At 38.7% G+C, this 26,611-nt stretch overlaps 1 protein-coding gene across 2 annotated transcripts; it reads right to left on the reverse strand.

Annotated features, from left to right (window-relative positions):
- Positions 13,296–25,141, reverse strand: LOC109728700 (kinesin-like protein KIN-1). Of its 2 annotated transcripts, none has more exons than XM_020259183.1 (17): positions 24,843–25,141; positions 20,361–20,517; positions 19,780–19,882; positions 19,637–19,680; positions 16,783–16,812; positions 16,565–16,687; positions 16,452–16,477; positions 16,208–16,289; positions 16,060–16,101; positions 15,954–15,987; positions 15,750–15,861; positions 14,518–14,666; positions 14,370–14,431; positions 14,209–14,300; positions 14,025–14,139; positions 13,772–13,939; positions 13,296–13,688 (listed from the first exon to the last, which is right to left on the reverse strand). In XM_020259183.1, exons 2-17 carry the CDS (start codon positions 20,472–20,474, stop codon positions 13,506–13,508), a joined length of 1,479 nt encoding a protein of 492 aa, XP_020114772.1. In that variant the 5' UTR covers positions 20,475–20,517; positions 24,843–25,141; the 3' UTR covers positions 13,296–13,505. The 2 variants fall into 2 exon arrangements, with proteins under 2 accessions (XP_020114772.1, XP_020114773.1); XM_020259184.1 differs by having other exon boundaries at positions 15,786–15,861; positions 24,843–25,139.

A 26,611-nucleotide genomic window follows, 5' to 3' on the forward strand; every position in this document is an offset into this window, starting at 1 on the left:
CGGCACATTGTAGTGGCTGGTCGGAAAAAGGACGGTCGCAAATACATATAATATAAATATACGCGCAAAATCAGCTGCCATCTCCTCTCCATTCTGACCAGCAATACTGTACAAAATATGTCTTAATTTCGACCTGTCGGCATGCCGATAGTCACCATCGAAATATTTATCAAGAGTGCTCGACTTTACACTCTTGCTCTGTCATTCTATTGGTTCCCCCTCTGCTGGTAGCCCTACCAAAATGGATATTTCCTCTGGATTAAAGGGAAGAAATGTTTCTCCAATTCTAATACCTCTTCTCTCTTCGTCCCAAAAACTGAGGCAATCGACTAACACAAAATCTTGTTTAATTGGAGGCAAGTCGAGATAAGAAAAGAATGGAGTAGTCTTCAGAAGTGCCATCTGTTCATCGGACATTACATCACGTAATGCGGGGCCAGCTGTTTGAATTCTACCCGCGGTCTTCGGCAACTCTGAAACACACATTGTGGTGTGCAGATGAACTGGGTAACATCTGCCCACAACAAGCTCCATGGTCGCCCTTTTGCTTTTGATGGCCTCTCTTTTCTTTTCTCTGCAGAATATGCAGATGTGCCTTTACCACTTGTAGTGGCCTTCTTGCGCGACTTAGCTCTGCTGGAAACCATTTTTTCACCTGCATTTTATGAACCACAAGTAAGCACATAACTTCATTCTGAAAGTAACTAGAAAATAGTATTCTATTAAACTCTAAGAGTGTTATATTCTACTATGACAAAAGAGTGTTGACAATCATAAAGCTAACTATTAAGAGTGTTCTATTAACCTTTACAACTGTTCTATTATGGCATAAAACTGTTCTAAACCAAAAAACTGATAGCAGTATTCTATTAAGCTTCAAGAATGTTTTATTAAGTCATAAAAGAGTAAGATTGCAATGTATATATGTTCGCAAATATAAATTTGATAAAACTGTTCTATTAAGCTCTAAGAGTATTCTATTCTACTATGAAAATGGAGTGTTGACATCATAAAGCTAGCTATTAAGAGTGTTCTATTAACATTTACAATTGTTCTATTATGCCATAAAAGTGTTTTATTCTACTATGACAAAAGAGTGTTGACAACCATAAAACTAATAGAGTGTTCTTTTAACCTTTACAACTGTTCTATTATGGCATAAAAGTGTTCTATTCTATTTTGACAAAAGATTATTCACAACCATAAAGCTATTAAGAGTGTTCTATTAACTTTACAACTATTCCATTATGACATAAAACTGTTCTAAACTAAAAAACTGATAGCAGTGTTCTATTAAGTTTTATAATAGACATAAAAGAGTAAGATTGTAATGTATACATATTCGCAAGTGCTAACTTGAAACTTGTTCGATTAAGACTCTAGAGGTTCTATTCACTATCGAGAAAAGAGTGTTGACACCAGAAATAGCTATAAGAATGCTTCTCGTTAACCTTACAAACATGTTCTATTATGGTATAAAATGTTTTATTCTACTATGACAAAGAGTGTTGACAACCATAAAGCTATAGCAGTGTTCTTATTAGACCTTTACAACTGTTCTAAATATGGCATAAAAGTGTTCTATCTAGCTTTGACAAAAAATTTCTTCACAACCATATAAGCTATTAATACGTTTCTATTTAAACTTTATACAAACTGTTCCATGTATGGCATGAAACTGTTCCTAAACTAAAAAAACTGATATCACTATTCTATTAAGGCTTAATAATATCATATAAAAGAATAACATTGCAATGTATACATATTCGCAAGTGTAAGCTGTAAACTGTTCATTAAGCTCTAAGAGTTGTTATCTACCTATTAGAAAGGAGCTGTGACACCATAAAGCTAGCTATTAAGAGTGTTCTATTAACCGTTACAACTGTTCTATTATGGCATAAAAGTGTTTTATTCTACTATGACAAAAGAGTGTTGACAACCATAAAGCTAATAGAGTGTTCTTTTAACCTTTACAACTATTCTATTATGGCATAAAAGTGTTCTATTCTACTATGATAAAAGATTGTTCACAACCATAAAGCTATTAAGAGTGTTCTATTAACCTTTACAACTGTTCCATTATGGCATAAAACTGTTCTAAACTAAAAAACTGATAGTAGTGTTCTATTAAACTTTATAATAGATATAAAAGAGTAAGATTGCAATGTATACATGTTCGCAAGTGTAAACTTGATAAAACTGTTCTATTAAGCTCTAAGAGTGTTCTATTCTACTATGACAAAAGAGTGTTGACAACCATAAAGCTAGCTATTCTACTATGACAAAAGAGTATTGATAATCATAAAGCTAGCTATTAAGAGTGTTCTATTAATCTTTACAACTGTTCTATTATGGCATAAAACTGTTCTAAACCAAAAAAATGATAGCAGTTTTCTATTAAGCTTTATAATAGACATAAAAGAGTAAGATTGCAATGTATACATGTTCGCAAGTGTAAATTTGATAAAACTGTTCTATTAAACTCTAAGAGTGTTCTATTCTACTATGAGAAAGGAGTGTTGACACCATAAAGCTAGCTATTAAGAGTGTTCTATTAATCTTTACAACTGTTCTATTATGGCATAAAAGTGTTTTATTCTACTATAACAAAAGAGTGTTGACAACCATAAAGCTAATAGAGTGTTCTTTTAACCTTTACAACTGTTCTATTATGACATAAAAGTGTTCTATTATACTATGACAAAAAATTGTTCACAACCATAAATCTATTAAGAATGTTCTATTCACCTTTACAACTGTTCTACTAAGCCTTAAGAGTGTTCTTGTGACGCCCCAACTTTCCAGGGGGTCACCCATCCTAGGACTACTCCCGTCCTAGCACGCTTAACTCTCTTAACCTCTAGGGTCTAGCCACCACCCAAAATGCTTAAGCCGGGTTAAAAGTTTAGCCCTATTATATCTCATATATAGGACTATCTGGGGTCTCACAATCTCCCCTCCTTTAAGCCCTGACGTCCTCGTCAGGCTCAGACTCACAAGTACCAGGCGATGTGAAACTCGTCTCGCTAGCCCGTCATCCAAACCCTGGCTCAACCAAGACCCATCTCACACTTACGGCTGGTAATTGGCTCTGATACCACTTTATCTGTCACGCCCCGCGACCGCTACCAATTTGGCTCGGCCCGGGCGCGTCGAACAGACGCCGGACGGACAGCACCTCCCCTGTCCGCCCAAGGCTACCAACGAGATTGTGTACAACAAGTTCCCAGGAAAAAATAACTTGAATACATACACAATCAATAACTACAACAAGAGCACAATCAGTGCAAAACGACCAAGAGCAAGATACAAGTATAGAACATACAAGTAATGATAAAAAGAGAGCATCTATCTATTACATTCATTCAGCCTTCATAATACAATTTGATTATACATTAAGCTTCTAAACATAATATAAAGCTTACATCTTCCCAAAATATAAACATTAGCTTACATTCATTTCAAAATAGCTCACAACCTATACATCGTCTACTCTCAATGTATATAAAGGTAACTCTAATGCAGAAATAGGAAAGTAGACTAATGCAACTAGGGCGCTAAGCCCTTACCGCGATCCTCGCCGTGTGAACTCGCGCTCGGCCCTGTAGTAAAATGGGGGTGAGAACTAACTTCCTTAGTTCCCAGTGGGTTCGGCCGCCGACTCCGCCGATCTCCCCACTAGGTCCAAGTCGGGCACAAGTAGATAATCGATAGATAGAGAGATAAGGAAAGCAGTAAATGACAGGAGTAAAGCTACTCTACTATGCCCAATCATAAATATATGAATGCATGTACAATGAAATAGGTAAGCAACTAACCTGTTATCATGTCCAAAGGTGAAGCTATTCACTCGTTCATTAACCTCATTTACTTGTTCATTAATCTCATGGCTTACCCGAAGGCTCGCCTACAGCTCACTAGCCATCTCGACACGTAGGGAGAATTCACTCACACTACGGACCCGAGACCGTCTGGCGGGGCCATATAGGCAATCCCTGGCGTGACCAACATCCGGAGCGCACTACTTGTGTGGGGCTTCCATCACAAGATTTAAACAGACCGTGAGCATGATCCAATCCTCATCTCGAGAATACCCTATCCTCTAGGGTTACAATCATCATATAGTCCATAGGTTTCATATACACTACGACTCACATATGTCACTCGTTCTTTTGTTTACTATCAACTAGATGCCACTCGTTCTTTACAAGTTTCCAATGCAATAGCCAATACATTACTAAATTCCCATCCACACTTATCATCTCATTATAGGGTTCCACATCACATATATAAACCTCAAGCATGCTAGATATAAGTACTAAGCCAAATACATTATTCTACCAAAGAACATGCAAGGTATAGGACCAAACCATCATTTATCACCCTATAATGCAAGATGTCAATATGCAATTTGATCAATATAAACTTAGACATAAAAGGGAGCCCGATTGCTTCGGGATGGACACCACCCACCTTTTATAGCGTTCCGATTGCTCGTCGTCACTCGCAATCGGCCTCCTGCGGCGCACGCCGCACGGCTCGACCCAACTCAAGCGCGACTGCCAAATGACCTCCTATCCGCGATCCGTCTGTTCTGGAGTTTATTCCCCGACACCACGATGCTACAATTCCATTTCCATGATTTTTGGAAGCTTTCGCCGCGAGCTACGGCAATCTGTACCTTAACGGCTTCGATCCTCAATATCTCCGCGTACACTTGTCGGATCGCCGAACCGAGCGCACCGTTGCGTTCGTAAACCTACCAATTAGGTTAGAGAAGGGTCAATCGAGATCAAAACCCTATATTTCCAAAAATCCCATTTTGAGCCCTAGTTCGCGATTACGGCAAAATCCACCATTCAAACTCTAGATTCAAGCATTAAACATCTATTAAGCTTGCTAGAACACTAATCAAACCATTTCTAGAGCATTAGGATCAAACCCTAGAGATCTACCATTGTAGGGTATCAAGCTTACCTCTCTAGGTTCTCTCCAAGGGGGAGAGGAAGAAGAAGATGATGATGGTGATGATGCTTCTCTTCTTCTCCTCCCTCTTCTTCTTCTCCTTTCTTCTCTTCTCCTCTTTCTTCTTCTTCTTCTTCTTCTTCACGTTTAGAGAGAGAGAGAGGGAGAGTTTAGGGCTTTAGAGTGTGAGAGAATGAGAGAAATGAGGGAGAAACCCCTCACTTAACCCCTCTCATGCAACATTTGCAGAAAAACCCCTCAACAAAGCCTCTCTTGCAACAGCCCGAACTGGGCCATTTTTGCGCTCGGGGACCGGTCCTTGCGGTGAGAGACCGGTCCCTGAGAGATCGGTCCTTGGCTGAGAGACCGGTCCCCGAAGGTTCAGAACTCAACCTCAAGGACTTAGCCAAATTTTCAGCTTTTTCACCGTTTCTTCTCCGTTTTCGCCCGTTTTCGCTCGTTTGACCTCCGATTCGTTTCAAATCGAACCGAGACTCTTCAAACATGTTTTCGAGCATGTTTTCATCATCTTTTCATCCACGCTAATGCCGGATTTAGCTCACGGCCCAACATGGCCTTTCGGCTCCGTTTTAGCGCCTACGCGCACCGAAACGCCCGAATGCTTCCGGACCTCACCGAACTTCACCGGAACCTTTCAAATGGTTCTCCAACTAAATGTACACCGTAACTTCATGATTTTAGAAGTCCGATACCTTACATCCTCCCCTCCTTAATAAGAGTTTCATCCTCGAAACTAACTCACCTCAAACCCAATTCACACCCTAATTCTCTTTATCGAGTAACAAGGGGTACAGTGCACTTTTGCATTTCGGAGTGGCCTTTCGCTCATTGGAACTATCCGAAGGCCCACTACGGAGGACGTGAGACTAAATTCGCTCACATTTGCTGTGTGTAAGTCCAAAAGTGCATTACGGGTCTCCGTCATTCTAGGTCGTAGCGCAAGTCGAAACTCAACGACTCTACGCGCTCCAACATCATTCACTAACTGGCCCACTAAGGCCAAACCACTTCCTTCAAGACCGGGACTACCCGCTATCCTCATGGTGTGGAGCTATCAAGAACGCACCAATAGTCATATGGTCCACCACCACGACATAGCACACACGGGTAAGCCCTCTCGAATCACCTGAGTGTCAACAAAGCGGCGCTCCGCCACTTTGGCTATCCAAGAGTTTGTATTTCTCATTTACAACTCTTCGTCACTTTCACCATCCCTCTAGGGGTAACACTCCAATTCGATCACCAATATTGCTCAGAAGCAATATCATTGGTGCATCGACCCACTGCGAGTGCTCCAATCGCATTTGGATCTTTGCTTTATTGAGAGATGGCCTACTCCGGCGCATCTCGAATCTTAATCCATAAAGAGCATTATCCTCAAGCTCTCCAACCCCTCCAACATAACCCAGCCTGCCTGGGCAATTTTGTGCAGAGGGACCGGTCCTCCCGATGAGGGACCGGTCCCCGAGAGCCTTCAGCCTAAACACACCTACAGGAACCGGTCTGCCCTTAGAGGACCGGTCCCCCGAAGACCGGTCCGTTACCAGAGACCGGTCCCCGAGAGCTTGCTCTCGCAGGACTTAGCCAATTTCCTCCTCTCGCTGGTTACGCGTACGGGGACCGGTCCCTCTCGCCCGGGGACCGGTCGCATCACGCGACCCCGCAACCACCCCAGCTATGGGGGACCGGTCCTTCCCTACCAGGGACCGGTCCCCGAGAGCAAATCTGCCAAGTGCAGATTTTCGCACACTTGCTCTCGCGGATCCGTTGCAATGCACTTTTGGTGCATTTGACCTCTTCGGCATTTCCGAAGCACACCCACTCGACAATTAGTCGATTTTGAGCGAAGTCCAATACTCACATTTTGAGAATTCACTTCCCTTGCACCGACTCCTCCACGGGGTTATCGGCTAAACCGATTACGTCGGCTTCCACAGGTGGACCAACGGTCACCAACACCACGTAGGCCTACCGCCTAAACCTGTCATAACTACGCATAGCGTCTCTCGCTCGCATCGTAGACCCAATCATCATTGGGCGAAATTCTCATTGGAGAATTCGCACACACTCCAACTAGGAGCAACCAAGACCCCCAAACCACGTCAAGTCCTCGGGTTGGGTCACAACCGCACTCTCAGTGCATCATCGATTTCACGATCCAACACGTGGCATTCCACACTCCAAGGTCTAAGCTCGGACTACCGTCCTGACCAAAACTCTCCGCCCTACCTATAGGTATTGGGCCGCTGCCTCTCGCAGCTGACTGCGCCTGCCAAATGGGCCCAGGCTCCACAGTCCACGAAGGGTCCAGGCACGGGTCGTCCCCAAGCACTACCCGCTAACGTCGTCCTACACGACACACTCTACAGAGCTACGCACTCTACCGGCTCCTAGGCACCTAGTGCGAGCCACTAGCCCTACGAGTGATCTATGGCCCGCTTCACACTTAGCCCTGCTAAAGTGCTACTGCCAATTCACTCAACCGGCTGAATCGAAACCGCACTTCACGCGTAACTACACTCGAGCGCTCTACGTCTCTACAGCGTCTCGCACGAAGTCTAGCATCAGGCAACTTAGCCTATGCACGCCGGCCACACGAGCAACAACTCGTCCACCTCAGTTCGAGGTACTACTAGGCCCACAGGCCAAGTTCGGCGCTAATCAACCAATTTCGCAACAGTGGTTCATCACCATTGTCCGATCTATCGAATCCACCTCCGAAATACTCTTGGGATATCCGGGTGTCCCCAAACATCAAGGCTCAACTCTCGCAATCTCTAATCTATTGCATCGAGAGTTCTCTTACATTTTCGACTTCCATTACGAGCCTCGTTTCTTATCCAAAATCACCACTAGCCATTTGCTAGTGCCCAATGGCTCTCTACCTGCCCCAGCAGGCGCCATACTCTCATCCTGCTAGCATGCTCGGGTACCTACTTACCCGACCACTCGGTCCCTACTATGTAATGTAGTAATAGTAGTAACTGACCATATGATAAATGCATGCTATGCATCAACTTGAGATCATGCAAAGTATATGCTTGCTCAATTAATTCATACCTGCTACGACGACGTCGACAACAGCAGGCACCGCAACTCGGGTCGCTTATCCATGGCCACTTGGCGCTCGTCGCGAACCCTCTGATTGCAACGTCCTCAACGGCTGCTCTCCCGACCATGCCGCAGGTGGCACACCTGCAGGCTGTCCCAGAGAGGAATAGGCCATCGCTAGCGTCAAGGCCCGGCTATCGCCTTTGCGGACACTTGTCCCGCACATGGCCCGGCAGCCCACACCTGAAGCACTTGCCCTCACGCTGTTCACACTGCTGTGGGCAATGAGGGCCCCCACAAATAACACATCTCGCCGAGGACCGAATGTGGTAAGTCCCCGGAGCTCGGGATCGCGAGCGCGAACTTATCGAAGTTCGTTGGGAACTTGACTGACCATCATGTCCACTCACTGGCTGTCCTTTCCCCTTTCCTTGTGGTATGCCTCGCGCTCCTCCCGTAGGGATTCCTCACCTTGTTCTATCCACAAGGCCCGATCCCGGACGTCGACGGAAGTCTGCAACTTATGTGCAAGCACAGTCTTGCAAAGGTCCGGCCGAAGTCCACGCACAAGGCGGTCGGCCCTGTCCTTGTCATCTCGCGCTACGTTCGGGACGCAACGCACGACACGGGAGAATTCCCGCTCGTATCGCCTCATGGTACTGTTTACCTGCCACAGCTTCAGAAACCCTTCTGAAGCTTCCTCGCTCACCGTCGGGAAGTGAACAGAGAATACCAATTCCCGAACTTATCCCAGACCATAGGAGGGATACCAGGCAATCGGTTCCGTCGAATGCCTTTCCACCACACCTTTGCCGACTGTTTACAAGCAGCGTACGGCTAGGTATGCCCTTCCTCACACTAAAACGCATAGATCCCCAAAGGGAGTCTCACTCTCGGTTCGTCACCAGCAGCTTGCTGGCACCGACCAATCACCAATTTCTTTAGGTAGACGACATACCACCACGACTTATGCATGCTGGGTGACTCCTCTGACCTGCATCCTGGTTTCTACTATACCAATATGTAAATAATAGTAAAAGACCACAAGCAAATGCATACAATTGCTCAAACTACTTCATGCTAGAATGTATGATTGCTTTAATTAAATCATACCTGCGGTAACATCACCAACAGCAGCAGGTTCCTCGACGTGAGCCGCGTATCCAGGGCCGCTTGGCGCCTCCTGTGAATCCTCCGGCTGCTCGACCAACCCCAACCCTACAGACTGTGCCACAGGCTGCACATCCACAATCTGTCCCGAAGAGGTGAATGTCGACGCTGTCGGCGGGAGTTGTCGATCGTCCAAGGGGCAATCATACTTCATGTGGCCAGACTGCCCACAACGAAAACACCTTCCTTTTCGCAGCATACACCGCCGCGCCTGGTGGGATCCTCCACAAATCACACACCCCGTAGATACGGCGGTAGCAGACGGAACTCCACCAAACTGTCGCTGAGTCTCTGAGGCAGATGCAACTGACGGGGCAGGTGGCACTCCTTCCGCGCACTGACGGGCCATATGTCCCGCTCGCCCACACTTGAAGCACCGCCCCGCCAGATCCCTACAATTCCCCACGCGATGTTCTCCACCGCAGATCACGCACCATTTAGGTCCTTGTCTAATGGACCGCCGCTTTTGGTACTTCGGGGCCTTTTTGGAACTAGACTATCTCCCCGAACCACCACGAGGCCGTTTCTTCACTCCACTCTCCTTGAACGCCTCGCGTTCCGGTCTCACTTCCCCAGCTGCCGCATCGAGTATCATAGGACCCGAAGCCGTAAGAGGAACACTAGCCGGCAGGGGATGCGCCCCCGCCGGAGCTACCAAAATGCTCACACCCTCAGGCGCATTGGGCGCGTGAGCCGAGGGCGCGGGCGGACCATGGCCTTTAGTCATTGTCACGGCCGCCGTCGCCACTTGTCGTTCCAAAAGCTCTTGGAGCCGCTCGATCTGACTTCCTTGGCGTTGAATCACGCCGATAAGCGTAGTCATCTGCGCTCGTAATTCTTGCACTTCCTCAGATCCAGACTGCTCGGGCACCTCGGGCGATGGTGCCAGAGTGGGTCTAGTCACGGGGCGTCTCTTTGGTGCCATAGCTCCTGAAACGCAACAACTTGGTTAATCACCTTAACCCGTTAATCTCGTCGCAACTACTAGACAACGTGACTCGAATCAGGCGAAAGTCATACAAGGGTGCCTATTCTCATTACTAGGTTTCATGTTGTCGCGCGCCAACATGAACACACTTGGGTGAGAATACATCACACCTTGAGTCTACCTCTAATATCCGTCTTAGAGGTTTACAAAACTTGACCCAATCAATTCAACTTCCGCCACAACGCATAGATTCACATCACTCACGCACCTATAACCTTAGGGTTCACCGTCCTAGGGTCTCCTAGGTCCATCCTAAACTTCTCTCTTTACTTGCTCTTAATTGCTCTGATACCACTGTGACGCCCCAACTTTCCAGGGGGTCACCCATCCTAGGACTACTCCCGTCCTAGCACGCTTAACTCTCTTAACCTCTTGGGTCTAGCCACCACCCAAAATGCTTAAGCCGGGTTAAGAGTTTAGCCCTATTATATCTCATATATAGGACTATCTGGGGTCTCACAGTTCTATTCTACTATGACAAAGGAGTGTTGACAATCATAAAGCTAGCTATTAAGAGTGTTCTATTTAACCTTTACAACTGTTCTATTATGACATAAAACTGTTATAAAGCCTAAAACTGATAGCACACTTCTATTAAGTTTTAAGAATGTTTTATTAAGTCATAAGAGGGTAAGATTGGAATGCATACATATTCGCAACTGCAAATCTAATAAAAGTGTTCTATTAAGCTCTAAGAGTGTTCTATTCTACTATAACAAAAGAGTGTTGACAACCATAAAGCTATTCAGAGTGTTCTATTAACCTTTACAATTGTTCTATTATGGTATAAAGCTGTTATAAAGCCACAACTGATAGCAGTGTTCTGTGAAACTTTAAGAATGTTCTATTAAATCGTAAGAGGGTAAGGTTACAAATGCATACATGTTCGCAACTATAAACCTTATAAAAGTATTCTATTAAGTCCTAAAAGTGTTCTACTATGACAAAAGAGTGTTCACAACCATAAAGCTAATAACAGTATTCTATTAAGCTGTAAGAGTGTTCTTCTATGCCATAAGAGTATCAGATTGTCAAGCAATATGTTCGCAAACACAAATTCTATAAAAGTGTTCTACTAAGAGTGTTCTTATAAGCTCTAAGACTAAACCCTTTATGGCATAAGAGTGACAGATTGTAATGCATATATAATTCTAGCCAACAATACATATATGAATACAAACAAATTAATTTTCAATAAAAGTATACAAGTATAAATAAGAGAATATACTAGTAACCTCAAACATGTTTTCTATACCTTTCTACATACTAGTAACCCTAAACATATTTTCTATTATTAACTAAGCAAAATTTATGAAATGTATGAAATATATGTGTGTTACTGTGGACGCATCTTCTAATCACTAAAATCATAAATGCTTTATTTTTACAAATGCAACAAATAATGTAATATACCAGCTGAGTAAACCCTAAATAAAATGAATCAGCTAGTCGGTGAGGAAATCCGCAGCACGCACAGAAGAACCCTAACTGCAACCCTAAACCCTCAAAATATAAATTCTATATTAAATTTAAAATTAAAAATAAAAGATTATAGAAATTCAAAAATATTCCCTGTTTGAGTAGAATCCTCTGTTCAGTTGTGGCCGAATTAGCTCCGAAATCGTTCCCAATTTCAGACGCCCACGACTGAAAGAATGCGTCACAGGTACTGTGATGGATAGTGGAGCAGTTGAGACGCGACCTCCTACCAATGGAGAGAGGCAAGGACGAGAGACACCTACGAAACGGCTTGGGACAGGAGCTTCTTTCGACCGCCTTTCCTGCCAAACACCGCCCGATGGAGTGATCTGCGAGCGAGCGAGCGAGAGAGAGAGAGAGATGAGAGCGAGAGGAAGAGACCTGTGCAGGAGAGAGTGGCGAGAGGTGTGCGGGACAGAGCGAGAAACAGAGAGAGAGCGACAGAGAGAGATGGTGGAGATAGCGAGAGAGAGAGAGAGAGAGAAGGCGACAGCTGTGAGTGTAGTAGTAGGTGAAAAAATAAAAAAATGTGAGTTTAAAACCTACTGTGCAAAGTGATTAATATTAACCGTTGGATCTTTGGGTTGTAGGATCTACAACTCAAGCCTGTTGTCCAGTTAGCATTTTCCTTAAATAAAAATTAAATTACAAGAGAGAGAGAGGACTTTCAAATTTTTAAATATAGTGTATTTTACTCATATTTTTAAAAAGTAAAAGTTAAGTATTTTTAAAAATGTATAATTACTAAATTCAATTTTGATTTTTTTTTTAAAGTCATGTCTCTTATTATACATTTTTAAAAATATGTATTTTTTGTTTTTCAAAGAAAGAGCGGCATAATTTGGGCACATAGAAGCAAAAAAGCATTCACATTTCTCCGTGAGAGTCAGGGGGAGAGAGAAAAAGGTGTATCTCTTATATATATATATATATATAGAGAGAGAGAGAGAGAGAGAGAGAGAGAGAGAGAGAAAAAAGTGTCACATTGAGAAAACATCTCGTCGGTAAACCCAAACGAAATAGAATAAGTTAATAGTTTACACTGCACCAAGTGCACCAAACCACGGACCCGAGTATATAGTAATAAATAGTGCAAGTTTATTTTCAATTTCTACCCTGTACTATATACTTGTTTCAAAAACACCAGTTAACTATCATGCTCTCGCTAATTTCTAAACTAATGTTGACAAATCCATTGTTTTAAATGAAAACAACTAGAAAAAAATAAAGAAAGCCTCAAAATGGATTTATTTGAAAAATGGATTTATTTGAAACTCTTATTAAATTATTTTCAACCATTTTTCTTGCTATTTGTAAATTATTTTTTTTTCTTGTCAAATATAGGCTGAATATATGCTTTGCTACTTCCGACTAGTATTTATTAACAGAGCTGTTAACTTCCATCTAAAATAATAAATTTATTGTAGTGTAGAAATGGACAAACATTTTCAAGTATAATGAGATCTTAGAAAAAAAAAAAAAAGAAAAGAAGCAGAGTATACAATTTTTTAAAGAAATAAAATTCTAAAGTACAGTGAAATTTGATGAATAAACACGCTATCCGTACCATCAGACACATTTCACATCAAAATTCTGTACTTGCTCAAATTTTCAAAGAAGGTAAGGAAACAATTTATTCGATTAAGGCTACAAGCAAACGTGCTATACAATATTGCATTGATGAAGGAATAATAGAAACAAATTGTTGCACCCAAGCAGAAAATTGTATGCTTGTTTGCTTTTCATACACCACAATTGACTTGTCAAGTATGCAAAAAAGGTACACCAAACAAATTGTTGCGAAGTCCTAGCAAGCATACGACTATTTCCCTTACGTAGTAGGAAACAAAAAGAAAAAATATAGGAAGCAGATATACAGGAAACAAATAATGGCCACGGTCATCCCAAAAATAGAAGGGTTTTCACCAACATTACTGCAGTCTAAGCACAAATTATGAACTGCCGCTAGTTCAGCCTCCACTTCGGCCAACTTCTCGCTCTTCTCCCTGATGATCTAAAACAAGTAATCACACTGCACCTATAAGTTAATGGCCAATGAATTCGAATCAGCAATACATAAGAAAAGTAACTCTTTACCTCTTCAGTACTTTCTACGCGCGCTTGAAGCAACGACGTCATCCGGATAGTAACATCATCCATTGCCAAGCCAATGTCTTCAGTAGACTCAGGATTAAAGAAGATTCCTTCCAAAGTGAACAATTCCTCCAGCAGTTGCACATCTTCCTCATTCAGTCTCTCTCTTAACTGAACAGGTAAATAACTAATTATGTTGAACCTTCTCTTGCATCAGAATAAGCATATAATGTGATTCATATTCAACGTCATAAACCTTGGCTAATATTCTGTCACGGAATTCACTTTGTGTGTGATAGTTTGTGATTGGCTTCTTATTGTCTTTCTCTTCAAAAGAATTGATTTTCATTGGAGTCTTAATGAGCTTTGTCCTGAAAATGGGCTCATCAGTAGAAAACATATACATTTCTAGAGATAAAAGTGGCCTACATATGGCATACCTTGTGCCAAAGCGAAGAGTAGACAGGCTTTCTGAAGCATCTGAAGGGCTAGGAGAGCAGCAGCATAACAAAACAGTTCGAGAGTTCCCCCCCTGTTGTCAAAGGAAAATATTAGGAGTGACTAAAGATTCTACAAGGGAGAGAAGTAATGCATTCCTAACCAGTGTATCTTGAAGAATTCGGGTAAGCTTCGAATCACGGTAAGGTATATGACCTGTTTTACCTGAAGCACATAGAATTAAGATGGTCGGAATTATAGGTATTTACAAATGCCACTTCTTTTTCAGAAGAATGTCTTGGTCTACATACCAGTTGTTAGAGCATTGATTACATTGCCTAGAGCTGACAGGGACTTATTAATGGTTTTTGCCTCTTCGAGAGCACGCCCACAAGCACCAGTTTTGTCAGCTTTCTCAGAACCAGCTAAGTCCACCAGAATTATTTTCCCAATTTTCAACCTGCCAAAAGTGTCGAATAATTGCTAGTTTAAAATTTGAAGAATTATGCTGATAACTAAAGATGACTTCACACGGCAAAGATATAATTTTAAAATCAGAGTTACCTATTACACAAAAGTCCAGTAACATAAAGCATCTTGACCGTCCTTCCCCCACAACCACCTCACACACCCACCCCCCAAACACCCAAAACAAAACGAAAAAGAAAAAGAAAAAAAAAAAGACTAAATAGTTGAACTGCATAGAGGGAGCACCAATAAAAATTAAGACTTCATAACTAGCACACATTGTACATTTCCTTTCCATGACTTAACAGTTGATTTAAGTTGCACGTTAATAACAGTCAGTGTTAATGACAGAAACAGTGACCCACTACAATTGTATATGCGGTAACAGGTACAAGAGATGATTTATCAATTGATGTTATTTTCTCATTAAATTCCAATTTATCTTTAAAATTCTCCTTGCATATATGATGTCCTACAGACCCTTGCATATATGATGTCCTACAGACAAATTAAGAAATGTGTTATTATTTGATGATTCCAAATGTACGTGCACAATGTGATATATGCGTACTAGGTGCACTATTGCAAATAAGCTCATCTAATCAATGTAGCATATATAAGCAGATAAATGAATATGCAAAGTGCTCCCAAGCAGAACTCAAGAAATTATTAAAACCCAAATTTTTCAGCATTTTTAGTCAATGATAGCACCCATAGGAACATACAAAACACTGCCATGAAAATTCCCACTCGCAGAAGCATGAGCACACTATATCTATTTTTCATGCAAAAGTGTGATGTAAATCTACTGACAACAAAATTGAAAAGCATTCCATGCATATTTAAACCAAGAGGCCCTATGGAGCTCCTTCCTATTAACTTTGCTAGTACATCAATAATTATGATATGAAAAGGATCAAGTGAGAAGAAAAACGACAAAAAAAACAGGCTTTGTAATGCATATGAGTTGCACCAAGCCACTTTGCAGAACATAGATAATAACAGCTTTGAACTGTAGGCTACAAGAATGGAAAGAAGCATAAATTATTAAGGAAGTTGTTTTGAAAAAAGTGACCTTCCAGAACACTCGAGCATGAAGGTACAAGCGTACCTCTTGTCAATAGCAGATTCCTGCTGCACTAAGAATACATACAGGCAATGACTTCTGCTACTAGCCAAATTCATTTCTGCATGTATTTAAATCCAAAAAAGGAAGTAAAATATTCTTAATAGTATGTAAACAACAAAACAAAAGGTTGCACATTTGATGAGAGGATACGGGTTTCTCCAACAGCTCTATTGGCAATTCCGCGCTGCAGTCAATTAATAAATTAGTTAGCTTTGTCAATAAAACCTTTATCTAAAATCCATTCACGATATCTTACAGCAAGGCAGCATAGAGCTTCTGACGTATTCGCGACGGTAATCTGAAAAATGAGAGATCAACTGATTAGAAGAATAAATTATAGTTTCCAAAGATTCAAACTCATTTTTTTGGTAAACATGCTCATCAAGTGTAGCATTGTAGCTCACCTCAGATACCCCAGCAATGTAGATCCCTTGGTTTCTACCCTCCTTAATCTGTAGGTTATCTTTTGATAAATCTAAAAGGTCCCTAAAAAATTATAAGAAGATTGATCTCTGTTACATTCATCACCTAAAGAGTATGAAGCATAAAAGATAAAACTCGTGTGATTTAGCTGTAGAGAAACATCACCCCTAGAGAACCAAAAATATATAGGGTGAAACTTTTTCAGTAACCTAGAAGACTACAAACCTTACTTTCTCCATATAGATCTCCACCTAAGCATATTTTTAAAATAAAAAAAAAAATGATTAGCGGAGGCTCCATATTTATGAGGATCACGAGTTGAAAGTAAGTTTTAATACCATAGATAACTTCATTGTGCATGTAACTGTGTCAGTGGAAGATTTCATATGTTCAAAAAGCCCATCTACGACTCTTTGAACCAATCCATTCTTATGTTCATCACATTCTAAAATGCTTGGGCCCTATTTCAACAGAAGGCACGTAACGCCACAATCAGTATAAAGAACTATTGTTGAGTAGACAAGCGCAGTCAAATAGTTTAAGTACATCACTTCACCTCCATGCTGTATGTCTTTCCTGCTCCAGTCTGCACCAAGTTTACCATTTAGAAGTATCGAAGTCAGTATTATAGCTATGAGCATTTAGCTCAGAAATATATTTCGATAGAAATTAAAGCATTTTTCTTCTCAAATGTAAAACCCGCAATAACTCATTCAACCTCAACTACCTCACACTTATTCCAACAAATGAGACATTCAAAGAACAATCCTAAATTGTTCTTAAATCTATAGATAAGGAAAAGTAAGCACAATGCAATTTTACGCTATATGTGGACCATAGTTTTACTGCATATAAAGATTCAAATGTAACGGGTAGGAGATAGTTGTACTTAATATATATGCATTATTCCAAAAGGCAATCTATGCAGCCGCATATGTAGTTCAGATCATAAATCGCACCCATATGTAATATGCAGTGCACTATTTTGTTGGATCGCATATGCAACTCATATCCGGGCACATGTGGCAGGCGGCCTCATATACAATAATGTTTTTTTCTTTTTAAGGTGGGATTGAAATCCAGTGTTTGATGAAATTACTTGATTAATAAGCATGCATAGACATATGACTATTTCCATACAAGTTTAATTACAATTATTTTTATATAAATATAACCTAACTATGTCTCTTCTAATTTTAGTAGGTATTATTCCTAATATATCTAATAGTTATGTTTAGAAATACTAATAAATAATTTCGTGGTTATTAGATGTTATTATACTAGATTTTCCTTTTAAGTGTTGGCCTATCAAAGTATGTGAATGATAATTTATTGAAAAATTTGTTATTCTTCGTAAGAGTTTAGCATATTGCTTTTTAGAACATTGATTTTGGTTTGATATTTTTTATGATTTTGTATTGAAATTCTATTTATTTCTCTATTTAGTAATGAAGAGTAAATTACTAATATTAGTTAGTGATACATTTGTGCATATGAGAACCTTTACTTGAAGTTAGTTATTTTAATTTGTGAGTTTTAAATTGTTACTTTAGTTATTTCGCTTTGTTAGGAAGCATTTCTATATAGTTTTAATACCTACAAATATTTTTTAAATATTTTAATAATTGGACGCATATATGTCTAAATGCACCCACATACTACATATGCGCTATGTGGTGAATAACTGCATGGATACCGCATAACGCCTTTTGAAACATTAATATATGATCCAATGTACAAAAGAAATAGCTTTAGAAAGCGCTAATGATTGTTTAACACTAAGACAAAAAAGAAAAAACAAACAATGTTTAGCTTTATTAGTTGTTTTGCTTATCTAGTCTTAGAAAAGAAACACCAAAACACTCCTATATCTGCGTTACTTACAATATGTAGAAGACTATTTGGAAATTACTTTTGGGCAAGGATTTAAGTGTCCATCAGCACGGACGGTATCCACCATGCAGTATGGTGCCAACAAGATATCGGTGCAATACAGCCCTTGTGCCGATGGCACAGCTCAAAACCCTTATTTTTTATATTATTAAGTTTTCGACAATATGTGTCGGCACACATTTTTTGTAATGGCATGCATCAGCATGGCCAAGCACGCACCATATCGTACCGTGACGGCAAATTTTCGACACGACCCCATGCCACGGCATTTAAACCCTACCTTTCGGGTTGTACAGGCTTAAATGTTTCCAAGCATGCATTAATTCACACAAGCCATGGTGAGCCTATTAATTATACGATCCTGCCATATGCAGGAATCCTCACCAATTATTAGAAGTTTGGTAACAAGCCAGCAACCAACAGTGAAAATTGTTGAGTCTTTTAGAGTCCTCACCTCTTAAGAGTTTTTAGGAATTGGCTTGATACAGAACTTTTAATTTATGACTTCTGAATTGTTACTTTAGTTCTTTCACTTTGTTAGGAAGCATTATATATATTTTTAATATCTATAAATATTTTTAAAATATTTTAATAGTTGTACCGTATATGCTGCCACATATGCACCCACATACCACAAATGTGTTATGTGATGGATAACCGCAAGGATACTACATACTGCCTTAATATATAATGCAATGTACGAACAAAATAGTTTCAGAAAGCACTGATGATGGTTTAACAGTAAGACAAAAGAAAAAAATAATAATGTTTAGCTTTATTGGTTCTTTTGCTTATCTAGGCTTAGAGAGCACCAAAACATTCCGATATCTACGTTATTTACAATATGTAGAAAACTGTTTGGAACTTGCTTGTGGATTGTATATGCTGAATTGTTTTTGAGAATGTATTAACCCACACATGCCATGGCAAGTTTATTACTTATTTGACCCCGCCATATGCAGGAATCCACACCAATTATTAGAAGTTTAGCATCAAGCCAATAACCAACAGTGAAAACCATCAAGTCTTTTAGAGTCGTCACCTCTTAGTTTTTAGGAATTGGCTAACAAAACAATAGACTTACAGTAGCTTTTGTAGAATTCTGAAAGCAAGAAACGTGATTATAACAATTCATGTGATGTGAATTATAACGTAATTGAGCATTTCACACTACTTTCGAAAGTCCCTGTCATTTCACAAAGTGTACAAGAAAAAATATCTCCAAAAAGTACTCCTTTTTGATTCAGCACTTGCTTCCACTCGCAGTGATTTCTTGAAACATCCATTTTATCAAAAGACTGGCTTTGTGATTTCTTGAAACATTCATTTTATCAAAAGACTGAACAAAGCCATCTAAAGGTATAGAAGGCAAATGAACGACACTGAAAATGACATCATATAAGGCTTTTTTAACTATCATTTGTACGCATCTGAACAGGGAACTAGATTCAACGAGTAATATCATCTGAACAGGGAATTAGAAAGTGTATCCTTTGAGTATTTTCAGCAAATCATACCTGACCATAAGTGATGATGGTTCCGTTCATTCCATTTATGACATCTGTTTATGTCACGTACACACACTATGTCATGTTGTGTGCTACATATAATTAATAGCGTAAAACAACTCAAGGGAGAAACAAGATATTCAGCTCATAACCTGCAACAATAGGTAAAGCAAGAAACTCATAGATGTCCGCTTGCTCAGAATCCTGATAGAACACTCTATCAAAACAGAAGGTAATATCTTCTTCCTCATCGTCCTGCGAAACGTAACAAACATTATGGAGGCAAACTGAATTCTGATCCCCAAACTGTAGTCAAGTTTCACTTTCATCAAACTCTTAAGGTAGACATTCGACACCCAGAATTTCAAAAATGTTCAATATCAATCCTTAGTTCAAACGAAGAATTATTGCCTACACATGGTACATCACAAATCCATTGATCTTCCCTCCATCTTATACTTTTTAATCCAACTCTCCAATTTATCATAAGAGAAAACGCTCTAAGTGATTGAGCGATAGGTGTTGAAATATGAAATAGTATCGAAGATCTAGTATGCACCGTGTGCAGACAAGGACTAAAATTAGAGTGTCAAATGTCCATCATAAAAGTTTGGAAATAAAAGTGAAAATCAGCTAAAATTTTGTGGACTGGATGTGAAATTTAGTCAACATAATGTGTTTTATTAAAATGAGCATAGTAATAAAATGGATTTTATTAGGAAGTTGCCAAAACCTTGAACACAAAGGATTCTGCATCTAGACCCTGAACGCACACACTGTCTTCGTGAATTTTTCGTTCTCTCGAACTCAAAGGTCTAAATCGCACACAAACTGTTACATTCGACATTCTCGTTCTTCACTTTGTTCAAATTCCACAAAGTACTAAAATCCTGTAGAAGAACGTTAATTAGACCCAAGTCCGAAGATTTAACTAGAGAGAATTGAAAAACTAATTTATTAAGTATTTTCTTCACCAAGCAAAAGAAGGAAAAGCTAATTAAAGAGGAACTATACATGAAAATACATAAGAAATCGATTAATGATACTTGCATTATACCTTCATTACGGCCTGATTACACTTCACACTAGCAAAGGAACACATGATCAAATCAAGAATTAACCAAAAAGAAAAAAAAAAATGGACATTCGAGCTTTCATTATGCTGTAATTAATAGATCTATAATGGTAGTGTTAAAACCCTAGGATGTTGATCGAGAGCTCTTATCGAAAAATGCTTCTAGTGAAATAGCAACAGGGTTTTCAATCGCATGCTCAAAATTCTGATATGATGTAAGGAAGAGAAAGGCGTTTTGAGTGGCATTCGTAGTAGGTCCTAGATAAGAGCAGGAAAGAGAAGTAGAGGAGAGCTCATGCTTGCAAGCTTTTGTGATGAATTTTCCTTCCATTTTCCCAAAATCAATAATTTGAATGGCCAATGTGACGCATTTGTAAGTTTTAATGAACAATTCAAATCAGGTAAAATTTTAATAGGATTTTCATTTTAACTAGGTAGAGCAAAATTAATGTCATTGATATGAGATTTAAGTACTACATCAATTTTTAGAAATCACTTTAGTGTATCATTTTGAGGCTACCAATGATAAGGAAGATGATGGAAACAATTTATGTGACTACCATCCTAGAGATTTCAAATAATCAAGATGAAATTAGCATCTTACTCATGTTGGTAGGCCAATATCCTATTATGTGGTAGAGAGGCTGGAATAGGCCAAGTCACAATTGATGCATGTGGATGCTATGTCTGTATGCTTAAGTGAATTGGCCACCCTTTTTCTTTCAATTCAAAATTTTCTAATAAAGCAAGCATAGTAGGGAAAATTTGTCGCGCACAAATATAAAAATTGGTTAGCGCTGACAATCCACTTAATTAAATTGGTTAGTGCCGACGATCCACAGGTTGATAAATTTGTCGTGTACAAATATACAAATGAAGCAAGCACACCCAATAATTTTCCTCAACAAGAAAGCACTAAAGTGAAAGTGTAAAACATTTTCGAAAGTTTGAGATCACCAGTATTGATCCCAGAAGTTCAATAACCAAAATGAAACTTGTCTAAATATTTAGGAACTAGCAATAGAATTTTCTTTTTAAGTTTTATCAAGCTATTCTTTTAATTTTGGGTTTTATTGTAATCCCTTAACTCCATTTAGGGGCTAATAATGCAATTTACTAGTAGGCTATATTTCTATCTATTCAATTTCTCTTAAGCAGCAACTCTTATTCATTTTTAATTGTAATTTTGAGTTTCTTTGACCCTTAGGGTGTAATGATACTTAAACCTTAAGGTGTTATAATACTTAAACCTTAGGGTGTAATGATACTTAAGTAATATTTGAGTAGTACTACTAGTAGAATATTTCATTTGTATCATGTAGCACAACAATTCAATGTTCAAGTAGTGATTTCTGATTAGTTAGAGCTTAAGCAGATGTTTGACTTGTTTGACTTCTATTTTATTCCCACATGACAATCTTCTATTATCAACATAGTGTAAGATATACCGACCGTCCCTCGCGTAAGTGGCAAAGGGCTACACCACATTTCCAACTAAGTTTATTTCTAAATTAAATAAACGAAGAGGGTAGCATGCTACCTATCTCTCAAAAAAAAAAAACAAAAACAAAACATAGCTTAAGATATTATTTTAAAAAAAAGAAAATTAACTAAAACAAACAATTTATTTATATAAATACATAGGAAATAATAATTTTGTAAATTTAGATGACGATTAATGGTTGTAACAAATTTATGTAGGCCTAAGCTTGCAATCATTGCAACCTCCATCTTACTTTTAAGCTATGTAAATTTTGATAATTATGGTTTTTAAGAATAATGGATTACACAATGGCAAGGTTTATCTTATTCTGAGAAAATAACCTAGAGGCTCTATAAATTATGTCGTTACATATAAACATCTAACCATACTCCTTTATATTCCGATTATTAAACTGCTCTTAAGTGAGCAAAAGAGATGTAAACAAAATATTGATTTACTGAGACAACCTCTAAAGTAAATGGATAATACTAGATAAATTATATTCAACTATCAACATAAGCCCTTGAAATTCTTCCAGTAAAGAACACAATCATTTTGCAAGCGTTCATTTAAATGCAGTGAAGACCTAAGTCTTTAATAATCTTTCTCATTTCATAGCATAACTCAGGGATTAGCAGGTAGAAAATCATTAAGAAACTCCAACAACATCATGACTGATTTATCTATCCGTCTATTGAGGCATTTCAATTCAACAAAGTCAATAAAAACTTCAACTTAGAATATCTCTAACACTCAGGATATGCATCTTGCATGCATTCTTCTAGGAGGCACAAATAATTTTGTCTCCTCGCATCCTATAGAACTCCTTCACTCTTCATTAGTTTCTACATTCCCTCTATGTATAAACAAGTCCACTATTTTATGCAAGTTCTCAAGCTTGTCGTCACTTAGCATGCCCTCATTTACCAATTCATTAGTATGAGATTCATTTGATGATTTATCATGATGATACAATGTGGCATGAGATTGGAATTATCCTATTGATAGATAATTAGCTTTCACCTTGTCACGTGTCTTAAGTACCACATAAAATGCATTTAGTACAAAGACAACGAACTCTCCTAACATCTCCTTGTCAACTCTAAGCACAGACCAAGAACTCATGAACGCCCATTTTACACTCAATAAGAGACCTATCTTGAAGTTTATAAAACTTTTGTCCATTCCTATTGTCCTACTCATAGTTAGTTAATTCGGATTCGGCAAAAGTTCGGTACGGGTATAATTCGGATAAAATTCGTCATCTAATTTTTAAATTCGTCGAAAAAAAGGGCTAAAAAACAGATTCGCCAATTATTCGGATACGTGATTTATACGGATATTATACGTTCACCAATTAAAAATTCGGAATCAAAAATTCGGCTATTAAATTATGTTTTCTTTCTCTCAAGATTTATGATATTAGCATAAATACTCATAATTCTTAAGAATATAAGAATAAAGAGCTACAAAATTAAGCTAATTAAGTAAAAAAAAATAGCAAACTATGTTATGCCCCAAAACAAATAAATAAATAAGCAAATAAGAGATCAAGATAGTCCATATATAAATATAAAACATAGAAGGTTCACATACAAGCATAGTTGGAAACTAATACAAGGTAAAACTTGCAGTTCGCATAGTGCATACTAGCATATCTAAAGTCCAAACAGTAAACAAATAAAAGATAGAAGGTTGACATACAAACATAGTTGGAAACTAAATATAAGATAAAACTTGCACTTTGCATAGTGCATAATACTAGCATATCTAAAGTCTAAACATTAAACAAATAAAAGATATATAAAGTTCATAATTCCGCATATAAGCATGCATAAAAGCTTGAATAAACATAAAACATTCAAGCACAGAAAGTTCTAGTGGGATTTGAGTCTTGCGACACCACCCGAGTACACTTTAGAACAATATTTGCACTTAAATTTTCCAATCAATTCTTCCGCGTGAATCCGAAACCTATCTTTCTTTCAAACCAATTTTCTACACAAAAAAATTAATGACTCAAATATTTCAAGCTCTAACACATGACAGCCTATCATGGATTATCGAAAGAATAAATTTACATCGAAAGAATATTAGAATTACCCATCAATCATGCATCAAACATAACCTAACTCTAAGTAATAAATCCCACTTCATTGGTTCTGAGTCTTCACTCTTCATACAACAATAAGAAAATTAATGAATGTAACAACAAGTAACAACAACTTAACTAGGACTAATATGGAAATCCGAAGTTTAGAGAAAGAGAAGGATTCTAAAGTTAGACATCTTCAAACTCTTATTCTTCAGATCTTCTCATTTTATAGTGAAAAATTGCTGCATTTCTAATACTAAAAAGTTATGTTTCAAAAATTAAGTAGAAACCCCACTGAGTCAATGGTCCATGAAAGACCACAACAAAATTTTCCTTTTGCAAGTGTCGACAAGATCATGAAATTGATTAGGTATAATACAAGAGTTCCTGGTCCCTAAGTTAATTAAGATTATTTAGCTCTATGTTTGGGTCTTCTTTGTGCATAACAGAGAATGGAGACATTCAATTTAAGCACTCGAGCCATTTGTGTATAAAAAAGTATCCATCAGATGGACTAAAAGCTTCCAACTTTTGCTTTGAAGAATGAAAACTCAAATCGTACCTGGTTTGTAGAGAACCACCCGATTACTGATCCATCGGTGGATAGCGGAAGCGGAAGCGGAAGAGGAAGAGGCGATGAGGAGGGTTTCGATTTCTGAAGAGTGAAGAACCCGATCTTCGATGTGGCCCCGCGGGGGCTTCCGATGGCGTTCGGCAAGCGGCCGGAAAGGAAGAGGGCGAGGGGAAGGGATGGGGGCTGGGTTCGGTGACAGGGCCGCCGCAGGGCTGAGAAGCTAGGGCAAAAACCTTTTGATCGAGCGATTTTTTTTTTGGGAGGAGGGGGGCGAACGTGAAGGCTCTTTTTTTCTTTTTTTTTTCTTTTTTTTTTTCTGTTTTGCGCGAGCGGGCGCGACTCACGAGACTTGCGACGAAAGAGCGGGCGTTTTTCCGGGCGAACACGAATACTTATTTTTTATCAAAAAATCACGTTTTTTTTCAAATTTTTCGAAAAAAATGCTGATTCAGCTGATTTATTTGTTTCTTTAAAAATTTATAAATAATTCACGAATTAACTAACTATGATTGCTATGCTGTCTTTTTTTTTTTTTGTTTTCAAAGGCACCATCAAATTATCATTCTCGTATCAATCTTTACACTGTAACTTAAGTTTATTTGTATTTATTACCCTATATCCTAGCACCACCACCACCCCCGGTTTGTTAATTCGTGAATTAACTAGTTAGTTTATTTGTATTTATTATTTTTAGTAGGAACTTAACTAACTAGTTAATTCGCGAGTTAACTAACCAGGGGTGGTGGTGGTGCTAGGATACAGAATAATAAATACAAATAAACTTAAATTCCTACTAAGATACAGGATAATAAATAAACTAACTAGTTAATTCACGAATCAACTAACTGGGGGTGGTGGTGGTGCTAGAATACAGGGTAATAAATACAAATAAACTTAAGTTCCTACAAAAATACAGGATAATAAATACAAATAAACTAACTAGTTAATTCGCGAATTAACTAACCGGGGGTGGTGGTGGTGCTAGGGTACAGGATAATAAATACAAATAAACTTAAGTCACAGTGTAAAGATTAATACGAGAATGATAATTTGATGGTGCCTTCGAAAACAAAAAAAAAAAGACAGCATAGCAATCGGAAAATAAAAATAAAAAAAGTATAGCGTAGAGATTGCTTTTTCGATTTGAGTTTAAACCTGGTTTCATGGACTATGTTTCAATTAGAAAAAAATAAGGTTTCAACCAGGACTTTGATTATATTAGGAATAGTTTTTCTTCTAAACTTTTTCCTCAAATTAATCCATTGGAGTTTGTGTTTGGTTTTTGTCATTTGATTTTTGGCATGAGTTTAATCAAAATCCAATCCAAACACAAATAAAAAAGGAAGTCAGAATTACTACAACAAAAACGGTCTATAGCGACACTTTTAAATATCGGTATAGGTCAAAAAAAGTGCTGCTGGCTAAATTTACCGACACTTTTGAAAAGTGTTGCTATATGTGGAGTCGCTAGATATATAGTGACAGTTAAAGAGTGTTGCTATAATCTAAAAGAGTGCTGCTAATTTACCAATATTTATTTAAGCATCTAGCAACCGACAGAACTCTACCTCGTTGGCTGTGGTGGTGGAGGAGGACGAGAGGAAATGATCTTCGTCTAGGATTTCAGTCGATTGAGTGAGGGAAGAAGGGAAAATGATAATCGATTTTTTTTCTCTTTTTTTTTTCTTTTTCTTTTCTGTTTGTAATCGAGCCGAATGGGCTAAGTGGAGTGGGTTGAGTAGAGTACCCTTTTATTT

The sequence above is a fragment of the Ananas comosus genome, linkage group 24 (genome assembly GCF_001540865.1).
Source record: "Ananas comosus cultivar F153 linkage group 24, ASM154086v1, whole genome shotgun sequence".
In the NCBI taxonomy this organism is placed as follows: Eukaryota; Viridiplantae; Streptophyta; class Magnoliopsida; order Poales; family Bromeliaceae; genus Ananas; species Ananas comosus.